At 38.2% G+C, this 11,663-nt stretch overlaps 1 protein-coding gene across 1 annotated transcript; it reads right to left on the reverse strand.

Annotated features, from left to right (window-relative positions):
- Positions 1-307: 307 nt before the first annotated feature.
- Positions 308-10,600, reverse strand: rundc3ab (RUN domain containing 3Ab). Its single transcript, XM_042396344.1, has 11 exons — positions 10,183-10,600; positions 5,802-5,917; positions 5,167-5,294; positions 4,861-4,946; positions 4,675-4,764; positions 4,489-4,569; positions 3,914-4,079; positions 3,179-3,336; positions 2,950-3,069; positions 1,697-1,797; positions 308-1,566 (listed from the first exon to the last, which is right to left on the reverse strand). Exons 1-11 carry the CDS (start codon positions 10,341-10,343, stop codon positions 1,424-1,426), a joined length of 1,350 nt encoding a protein of 449 aa, XP_042252278.1. The 5' UTR covers positions 10,344-10,600; the 3' UTR covers positions 308-1,423.
- Between the last annotated feature and the right edge of the window lie 1,063 nt (positions 10,601-11,663).

Consider the following 11,663-nt stretch of genomic DNA (forward strand, 5'->3'; position numbering starts at 1 on the left):
CTGTGTCAACAGGTTTCAAATCGGACAATAGTTGTCTAGACATTTCACTCAAAACCATAAATGTGAACCTCATGGTGGTACTAGAGGTAAAGTCAAAGCATGACAAATGTCAGAAGGATTCATCTTCTGGGGGCGGTGAATGTTTGTACAACATTTCATGGCAATACATCTGATAGTTGTTGAGATATTTCAGTCTGCAACAAAGTGGTGGACCGACTGACCAGCAAACAAACACTGTCATTGCCATCCCAGGAGCCATACCGCTAGTGTGGCTAAAAAAAAAGTACATATCCAATGCATACTAGCGTTTAACGTTTCAAAAAAAGGCAGTTTTATTGCAGTTTTAAATAACACAATTTATCCCGACTCTCAACAACACTGCATGAGATTGCAATTTACATAATGGCAAATGATACAAGTAAGTATGTCATAAAATAAATGATAATAGAAGAAGAACAGATCACAGGAAAAAATGAAAACCAAAAATCAAATGATACACACATAGGCACGTTGCACATTCACTATTTCTCTCCTGCTGTATCAAGCCAGGTTTGTAGAGAAAGACAATGAAAACATTCATTCTGCATAGTCTCAATGCACTTTGCATTTGTATGCAATAGATAGTATGTCTATTTTTTTATGTTCACATTGTAGCAGCTCTGCAAACCTTGTTAGCCTGACAGGTTTTTCATGTCACATCCTAAAATCTGTAACTAATGTATGATTGAATAAGGCCTAAACTGTCATTCAACTGAATATCATAAAGCTGCTTCTGTTAAATTTAAATAATCTTTTTCATAAAACCCTCTAGCCACATTTTAACTTGCACATTATAAGCCCCTCTTTCATCTCTGTAATCATTTAACCAGTCCTCTTATAAGTGTATGGCAAAACATTGTTTCTGTTCCCTAAAGGGTTATAACAGCTCATCCATCCTGCACTGCCAGTATTATGCAACAGGCAGAAGATACAGTGACAGACTGATAAGACACAGACAAATGGACAAATACGTACATAACACTACAGTGAGTTTGGATGAATATGACCAGTACAGATACATGACTGTAATTGCACAAAATCAAGCTTCATGACGTAAGAGAGTTCAAACTTGAACCGTCTGTTTGCATTGCACGAGGCTTAATCATGTCGAGATTATGAAAGACAGTGAAACTGAAGGAGGCCATCGGGCAGTACAGCAGCTATTCCTGCGTCTTTGTTGGACAGTCCCACACAGGGAGGCTACTCTTTCACAAAAAGGTGTAAGTTGACAGAGAGCTGGGCTCAGAGCCTAAAAGTAAAGGGACTCACGTAAGGGCCACGAAAGAGCAAGCATTTGTCCGCCTACCAAAAGAAGTCATTTTTGTTTTCATGTTGAATTGTCTCAGTGTCTGTTCAGTGGTTGGCAGTGTTTCTTTGGCGCCCCCTAGCTGGGAGAGAGGGCAGGACTGTTCTCTGTGCTGATGTTGACCAGGCACTCACTGGACTTGAGGCTTGCCAGGGACTTGCAGCTCGGAATGGAGGCCAAGGACCCACACAGGCCCATCATGGAGGGAGTGTAGTCCTTTCCTGAAGGGGTGGGAAAGAAGGGTGAATTCAAATGTGTGTGTGTGTGTGTGTGTGTGTGTGTGTGTGTTTACGCAGTTATCATTTTATAAGAACACAGTGTGGTAAAGTGTGTGACTGTCTAAAATGTCACCTGTGCACCAGGCTCCTCCATTCTGTTTCCCCTCGATCCTCTGGGAGTCTGAATCCAGGCTGATCTCCACTGACAGCAGCTCTGTGCTGGGGAAACTTCTCCTAAAGGTCAACAAAAGGACAACAAAGGTCAACACTATAGTAGAAGGCAGGCAGGTCTGAAATATGTGGGGTTTTTATTGGTTGGAGCTGAAAAAACTTGCTTTACTATGTCCTTGAACCATGGAGCGTGTCACCTGAATAATTTCAGACTCATTCAGTGTTTATTCATAATCAATTAATAAATGGATACATTTTGAAAAAGCCATTATACAGTAATGTTTCAAGATTGAATTTAAATTATTCATTATAAAACTTGAAGTAAATTTTAAAAAAATGGAATCACCAATTAATAATAAAAAGGCTTTTAAATACAATGTTCTGTCATTATACTTACTAATGTGACTGCCTATCATATTCTACCTCACAGTTCATTTGTTTCTAGCTTTAACATACGGCTTAATTAAAGACAGCTCTCTTTAATTAAAGACATGTGCGCCATTTAAAAATGACATGGAATCCAACCAGCTGAGGAGTAGAAGTAGCTCTGACTGGCCAGACTACTGCCAAAAACGTAGCATTATAAAAGCTTTTTTTTAAAATGGATCAATTTATCAGTTGATTATAATTAAAAAGTCACTGGTAAAAGTCACTAAGGCTGCAAATAACGATTATTATATTATATTGTTTGGTCCACAAAATATCAGAAAATGGTGAAAAATCTTGATCACTCTTGATCTGCTCAGAGTGATCGTAAAAAATGACTCAAAACTATTAACTATTGATTATCAAAATAGTTGGAGATTAATTTAATTGTTGGCAACTAATCGATTAATCGACCAGTTGTTGCAGCTCTAAAAGTCAAACTTCAGGCTCCATATCTTGACTGTTTATGTAAAAACAGTAAACAAATATTGTATTAAAAAGTATGCAAATATATTGTATATGGGCATAGGTAGCAAATGCATGTGTAACTATATGTGCAACTTAATATACAGTATGTATGAATGACTAGAACATGCATGGTGTGATGTGATGTACTGTACAATACAGTGTATGTACTTGTATATATGTTCAGTATTGCATGCCATATCCTTGAACAAAATTATTCTCTCAAATGACATTTGCTGGTTGATTATATGCTGCAGAGTGTGAGCAATTGTGTTGCATTGAAGCTCAGTTATACCAGGAGAGGAGACAGACACTCAGTCAAACCTGCGGAACAGCTTGACGTCCTCCTCGTTGTTGTACGGCTGGAGCGTCGGCCACTGGTTGACGAGGGGGATTGAAAGGTTTTTGGCCAAGTGGTTGGAGTCACATGGAATCAAGCTTGTCCTGACAAACAAGAGCGTGCAGTACATTATCAGAAACAAATTCAACATCTTTGATGATATAACTAAAACAATCTGAAATCTGAGCACTACCATCTGTCTATTGTACTCACAGCTGCTCCTGAAGCTCCAGGACTATGGCCTCCAGTTCCTTCTTTTCCTGTTGGCTCTGGCTCTGTAGTTCCTCCAGCCGGGCCTTTAGCCTCTTGTTCTCCGTCTCTGTGTTCTTCAGCTGGGACTCACGCAGACGCACAAGTTCCTCCAGGTAACCCTGACAACGCACATACACACTGAGTAAAAGGAAATGACACCCCTGCATACTCGTATTCATCTGTGATCATCAGCTGTGATATTACAGAATTTATTTTGTGATGTTGTAATTTAGGATGTGCCCACTTTTGCTCAACACTACTGTGAACACTCAAAATTTACAGTTAACATTTATGCAGAGCTAAACAAGTGTCAGCTGACTCAATTAAAGAAATAGTTTTGAGTAATGCATCTATTTGTTTTCTTACCGAAAGTTAGATGAGAACATCAACACCACTCTTATGTAAGATGAATGAAATATAACATGTTCATTTGTGAGCTTTACAGGTGCTGGTAGGCAGATTGTGTTACCCTTGAACAGAGCCAGGCTAGCTGTTCCCCTTGTTTCCAGGCTTTGTGCTAAGCTAAGCTAAAGGGCTGCTGCTTATAGGTTCATATTCAGCACACAGACATGAGAGCACTATCAGATTTCTCATCTAACTCTCAGCAAGAAAGTGAATAAGTCTACTTCCCCAAATGTCAAAATATTCCTTTAAGCAATCCTGTCCTGTGTATGTTCAAACATAAAAAGATGGCACCTTCTGAGCATTGACGATCTTGAACCTCTGCTCCATCTTGCGACACTTTGTGCTCCAGCTCTCCTCATCAGTGACCAGAGGGATGTAGGGATGTTCAGGGACACTGTCATCACTTGTGCTGCTGTCAACACTCCGTCGATCGTCATCATCACTCATGTAATCATAGCTACAACAGAAGCAGTCAATTTGACTGTTTTTTAGTGCCAATATTGACTTTGCACGTACCGTTTTTAACACATTTCAAACTGGACTATAAGTCAAATTATATCTTTTTTGCAGTATGTTTGAAGATTGCAGAACTCCCCTAAAAAACTGGACAGTGAAAAACTGACAGAACTGAAACTGCTTAATCATATTTACAGCACACCACAGTCAGCGTTTTGTAATTGCCCTATTTTACAGAAAACATTTTGGTATGTAACTGTATGAAAAAGTAAGTTTGCACAAAATGGCATTGGTAAATACCAAGATGAAACCATTTCTTTTTCAAGTACATAAAAGTTTAAACATTTATTGGGTCTTCCAATGTATTGTTGAGTTTTTAAGATTTTTTATAAGTTGTGTCAAAGATATACCTTTGTGTGAATTTCAAATATGGCGTGTAGTCAATCACAGCAGAGGATTTACCATCCAAGGCTTCCCCTTTCAGACAGAAACTGTGGAGGAGAAACCGCATAGAAATAAGACAAAAAACTACAGAGACTCATCAACGATCATTTGGATGCATAAAAGGTCACTGTATGAAGGGCAAGACTCCTCACCTGAAGTCTATGGCTCCAAGACCTATGAGCATCCCTGTTAGCACTGTGGCTTCTTCTCTTAACATGACAGCTCCTTCTGCATAGAGTCTCCTGAAGTACAGACACAGGTACAACCAGGTGGGAACAAGGTTCTAGCTGGGATTAGATGATACTACTGTATAAAACATGTGTGCTGAAGCCTCTAACCTGGTTGTTCTACTGTCTCTCAGAGCAGTAGCTATGTATTCAGACAGCCTCTTCTCCATCAGGGCTACTCTAATCCAGGCTCGGCCCTAAGGGGGTCACCAGAGGTTAAAAAATGAACTTAAATAGTCACGTCAAATAAAAAATTACTACTTAACTATACTATTTTATCCTATATAACATAACATAGCCCATTTTACCATATTTCACAGTGATTTCATATGTTCTATGTTTTTGTTTACCATTTTTTTTATCATGATATATTTTTTAATAATCTTCATCTCCACCATCACTGTTGGTAGGACTTGCCTTTGCTCGTGAGGTGCTGATGTTTTCCATGCTCTCGATGCTGCTAATGCAGCTGTTGGGCACTTTAGCGCAGGCCAGCCGGATGAAGTCCCAGAAACTTCTCTGGCCATCAAACCAGCTGCTGGAGCCTAGAAATACAGTGCAACATTAATATTGACTCTATGTTGCTCTAAAAACATGTAACATGTCAGTATACTGTATATAATGTTTATTCATTTTATATATACGTATTTTACTACACAGACACAATAAATTACTAATTTATCACTTCGTAAATGCATCTGGAACTGTAGTCTTTAAGGGTCGACTGTATTTTGTTTAAAAACGCAGTACAACATTTTCATACAGATACATTATAATAATGATATGCAGTAATTTCATTATTAGTAGCAACATTAAATTGATTCCTCTTTATGTTTATGTGTATTAATGACAAATAAACATTAATTCCTTGTTTTAAAGTTTTAATAATGACATCATTTTTGTGGAAACCTGTATTGTCTTCTAAAAATCCGTAATCAGTAACAGCATTTGGACATTTTCAATAATAGATTCCATTTATGTTTCAGTATTTTTTATTTTTATCCTAAATAATATGCAGTATATAACGGACAAATTCCTCATGGGTTCATTACCCTTAAAGCGGTGGCTGAGGATGTGCTCGAGGATGGCTGCAAAATTGATGAACTCTTCTGATGAATCATCAATGGGCTCAGCTGTGTATTTCTCTAATAGAGTCTTTACTGAAAACCTATTTAAGAGAGAGAGAGAGAGAGAGAGAGAGAGAGAGAGAGAGAGAGAGAGAGAGAGAGAGAGAGTATTCATACAGGGAGTTTGGTTTGCCAGTAATGGTCATCATGGGATTAAACTAGTCACAGATTAGATGCACAATATGATAATATGTAATTTCTGCCGCTAGGGGTCTCTCAATCAAAACAAAAACAAAAGACAGAGTTTGATGACGTCATGAAGTAGCATGTGATCATGGGAGTTGTTGTCTTCACTGTTTAACAACCACCATTGCCGTCATTGCAATCAGCTTCTCCCAGTTAGGATTCCTTCATCGTTCAGGATGTTTTTACCGGGAGCCAAATTATCCGCAGAGTTCCCCTCCTCTCCAAAACAAATAGACCTGGTGATTAAAACTGGTAAAAACACTAAATAAAGCAGTTTCACTTTAAAAATCTGCGTTTCTTCCATGCTGTTCAGCAGACACAGGACGTCCGGAGTGGTTGCGAGCCGAGCTGCTGCTAACGTTTGCTCAGCTTGTTTCTCTGACAACTCAGGATCCAGACATCTGATTAATAAAATCCTTCATCTGGTTAAAAGATATAATTAAAAATGTCCAAGATCTAAAAAAGTATATCCTAAAAATGTGGCTTAAAACCAGATAAAAAGTCAATTTATGAAGCTTCTGGCAGAAAACCACAACACTGACGCACGCACCACAGCGATATGATGCCATTGACTGCCGACCAAATGAATAAGAATGAGCTTAAAATGACAGATTTCTCTGAATTTGAACATTGTTGGAGACATTTGGGATAATGTAAGTACACAACTCAACAAAATATATAACATAGGTCTAGTCGTTTTTTAGACATTTTAATGCAGAAAAATTACATATTTTACCTTTAATGTATTACTGCTTAGTTTCAGTTTACTGTAGGTTGAACTAATCACAGATTAAACTAATAATTATAATAATAATAATTCAACTTTTTGGTATCTGATTAAATAAATCAATGTAAGTATCTTTATAGTATATTTAGTAAAAGAGAATGAAATGCATTAGAGACACTGTGGTCAAATAATATGCATCTCATATGACTGTAGATTTCCACCACAGTCACATCGTACAATCCATTTGCTGCTGACTCTCATCTCCGTACTTGAGCCTGATGTCACTCATTTACTGGGAGGAAGACGTTTAGGCAGAGCTTTCAGGAAGCTCCAACTACTCAATCACCTTTTACTGGACAGCTTGGATTTATGACTCTGCTCTGATGTAATACATTCACAGTTGTAAGGAAGCCTGTTTGTGATGCACCTCGCTGTAGCTTACCATGTACTTTTTGACATACATGAATATATTCAGCAAACACACTTCAGCAAAACACCCAACATAAGCAGTTTAAGGCACAGTCAGGAGAAAAATATTTGGGATGGTAGGGAAAATGTACAATTAATGTGATTTGAGGCAAAAAAATTGTGAATGAAAGTAATGACAGTAAAGTAAAGGATACCTGATACAAACTATTGTGATCCCAATCTTAAACATGTTCATAAAATTACATTATTAATTTGTTCTTAGTCATTATGTGAATGCTACGTTAGTGAAATAGTGATGTACAGTATAACTGGGTAACTGTGGTGGTAGGTCAGTGAATTTTGGCTGAAACATCAGATTAGAGCTGACATGGTTGATTGATTAATCGTTTGACAGTAAATTTGACAACTATATTAATATTTGATAAATAGTTTCCATGATTTTTCAGGCAAGAATGCCAAATGTTAGTTGGATTTGGCCTCTTAAATGTGATGATTTTATGTTTGTCTTTGTCTACTGTACATCATCATGAACATCTTTGGGTTTTAGACTGTTTACCATTAAAAAACAAGCAATATGCCACCCTGGGCTCTGGGAAAACATAGTGGCCATTTTCCAACAATTTAAAGACAAAACGATTAATGGAGAAAATAAATTAGCAGATTAATCAATAATTGAAACAGAACAGCTCTAGATCAGATCCAGGACATTGAGTCATCCAGTCATCCTGCTATCCATGCTAACACTATAGGATGAGCTTGGTTCTGTAATATCTTCCAATGAGCATGTGCTAATTTCATTGCTACTGTTACTGTTCTGGGGAATTACAGTAGCTGATAAAACATATTTAGATATAACTTATGGATATGTATTCTCTAGTGTAACAATGTACCTGCATAATTAGGGGTTTCATGTAATTTCCTGCCACAATAATAAACCCATGTGCCTTTGGTAACTAAAACACTTTTTTTTTCCAGGCCACATCATCCTTCCCCTGAAATGACCGCTCCTAAATATGTTCCTGAAGACTAAATAATTCAGCAGGTCTATTTGCTGCAAGAATACCTGCCAAATGCTATTTGTCCAGACACAAGGAGATATGCCAAGAGAGGCCATATGGGTTACTTAAACCCTACTAGATATGGTCCTGCAGTGACCATGAGAAATAGTCTTTTGCAAAATCAGATATGTCAGCAATTTAATGTACGTTTGATAGAGAGAAATGACTTCAGATATAGATATTGGTCATGTTTTGCTGACTCTGGAATCACCAAGTTTGTGCCTCAGTGGCTACTTTTAAACTGTTTTTATTGGACGTGTTATTAGTAAAACATACTAATACACACACTTTCAGTTTGCGTGTCCACAAGACAATGCTTATCCTAACACGAGCCAGTGAGGCAAGTGATTTCACTCCCCATTGTTCCAAACACAACAATGTCTCATTCAGCCGGGCCAGATACTGGACAATAATTGGCTGACTATCCTCCACATCAAAACGAGCACAATCCCCTGTGTTTTCACTGTATTACACACAGCAGGGCCGTGTCATGACCCAGATAAGCTTGTCAGTGGCTCAGCAGAGGTGCAGTCCTGTCTAGTTCACCTGTCCAGCTGTCTGAATATGTGTTTAATGTTTGTATGTGTTTAATAAGTGTAACATACACAGGACATGCTGTATGACTGTACATGTGACCGTGTGACATGTGACATGTCCAGTCTGTGGACTCCACTCATATGACTTGGGCTTGAAATGGACCCATGAAACAGGCTTGAGTGATTTGATGTCTTCAGACTTTGACGTTAACATTGATGACTCGAATCTTTGAAGCACAAGCAGCTTAGCTGCAGAGCAGACATGAAGCCAGGGTTCAAACTATAGATTTTCTGGAAGTCAATACTTTTGACGTGCTTTTGAGTGAACGATTATAACTTTAAGTCAGGATATAGTTTAGGTATCTAGTGTATATCTGTAGGAAGAGAAGGATGGACAGAAAAGAGACAGATTTCCTTATATTTAGTAGGCTATTTGAGTGTTAAATTCTGTGGTGCTCTAGTTTGAAGAGTCTAAATCTCATTTCAACTGCAGTACAGTTTTTGGATTTAGTCAAATACTAAAATCTCTTTTGTGATTGGGAAGTTTGGAAAGGTTAATTAGCACAAATTGGATAAGTCATTCACAATTCATGCCTGTTTAAATGAGCTGCTCCTAACTAAAACTGTACAGGTGTTTACATTTTGAAATAGGAGGCTCAGAGGTCAGACACAGTTACAGATCTTTCTCTCTCACGGTCTCCTCAGTAAGGTGGACACCTGCTGACATCAAAGGCTTTAACCCAAGTTATAGAATAAATGCATGTCTGCAGAATCCCTTTATAAACACAGTTATAGAGTTTGTGTATATGTGTTTGCACACTATGCAGTTTATAGCCTGTGTTCATTCGTCTATGTCTAGCGAAGACAATTTAAGCTCAATCCTCTTTTCAACAAGCCCACAAAGTCCAATCAGGACGTGATGTACAGGCCTTATAGTGCCTCCCTGCCCCGAGTCCCTGGGGTGCCAGTTAGTCCTTGCCCCAGGAAGGTTGTCGTCATAGCAACCACGCCATCAGCGGGGAGAAAATGAATCGCAGAGACAAAGATGACATGGCTAAACTCACACAGACTGTTTGTGTGCTGTCGGATAGAGGTATCTATGTGTTATATTTATAGTTAAAGGTCTTTAGTGCACATGCAGGCTTCGTGTCCATGCAGGCCCACACACTTCATGAAAAAATTACTTATTGTGGGGATGACGTAAGCGTGGATGTTAAAAAATGCCATATTTACATGTCCAGCATCATTTTGTTGTTATAAGACACAAATTAACCAAACACCTACAACATGACCACTTAAATCTCGCCGCCCATCAGAGCTCAGACACTTTAAATACACAAACACAGCGTCTCCTCGAAAATACAGCCTACCTGCAAACAGTGATGAGGTTTTTTCGCTCCACTGCCACATTCCGGGCGGACGCCTTTTTCGAGACATCTTCCATGGCCATCGCTGCCTGCAAACAGCCGGTCTCCATCCAGAAGGAAGCAGCCCTAATATCAAAGGACCCCTCCCTGTCGGCTCTCCTCATGCACCTCTGGATGCCGGAGAGGACGCTGCCTGTCCTGCCCGCATCAGAGCCGCTGGCAGCCAGAAGTAGAGGATTCACCTGGAGCCGGATTCACCGGAACATATAGTGTGTTTGCTGTGTTTGTATTATTACTGCTATGCACAGAGGACTCAATTACGTCTAAGCTCTCTCTCTCTCTCTCTCTCTCTCTCTCTCTCTCTTTCTCTCTCTATCTCTCTCCGCCTCTTTTTTGACTTCATCATGACGTCACTGGATCACCTCGCATCATGCAGGCTGAACATGACGAATCACATCAGTGACAAAGAGCTTTACAGCATGGCTTTAACATTTAACCATCCTATAAGGGCTTTAATATTATGGCTAAGTAAACATATTCCCCATAGATAAATATCCAATATACATTTAGCCTAATAATCTAATATTCACTATGAACTGTGGAATATATCAGATATTAAAACCTCATTATAAACTGGTGCTGTTCTGCCAAACATCATCTTATAAACATGCCAACGTTTCCAAAGTTTCCAAATATGTCTTTGAATTTCGGGGAAATGTATCATTTCCGTTTGATAAAATAGCCATAAAAACATCTATTTTGTCTTTTATCTTCTTTATCTCTTATTTTAAATCTATTTTATTGGTTTTATTACTTTTTTATTCGTCATTTTTGATGAAGATTGAAGACTGTTTTACTGCTTTATTGGCTTTTCACTCATTTGTAAAGCATTTTGGATTGCACTAACTTATAAGAAAAGTGCATATATCACCCAGTGCAAACTTCATATAGCTTCACATGGTGATACAGAACTTGTACTGTAAGACATTGTGGAATAAGAGGGTTTAAAAAAAACAACAAAAACCCCTTAAAGCTACTTAAGGGGAAATAAAGGGGATCATGTATGTTAATGAGTCAATTTATTTGCTAAATATTTCAACAATTGTTTTCATAGTGCAAAAGGTATACATTTATTAACACATACAGCATTTACCTCATTCTATATATTTGCCACATATATCAGAAAATAAGTAAAGAAATTACAATAAACTGCCCTGTATTGCAAAACATACTGAGACCTTCCATATATTCCACTATTTTTTTTTAATTTTTCACAGACAATACAGCTATAATATAGGAACTTTGTGTGTATTTGTCCATTGAAGACCTTTTTGTACTTGTAAAACATTGTGGTTATACTGTATGTTGTAATATCATTTCTTGTTCAATAACAGCTGTACCAATTTTTTGCTGTGTTTCTAAAACATCTAGGATCATCAGCAGCAGCAACAGCAGCAACAGCATAGTCATCATGCTGGATCATT

The sequence above is a fragment of the Thunnus maccoyii genome, chromosome 20 (genome assembly GCF_910596095.1).
Source record: "Thunnus maccoyii chromosome 20, fThuMac1.1, whole genome shotgun sequence".
NCBI lineage: Eukaryota > Metazoa > Chordata > Actinopteri > Scombriformes > Scombridae > Thunnus > Thunnus maccoyii.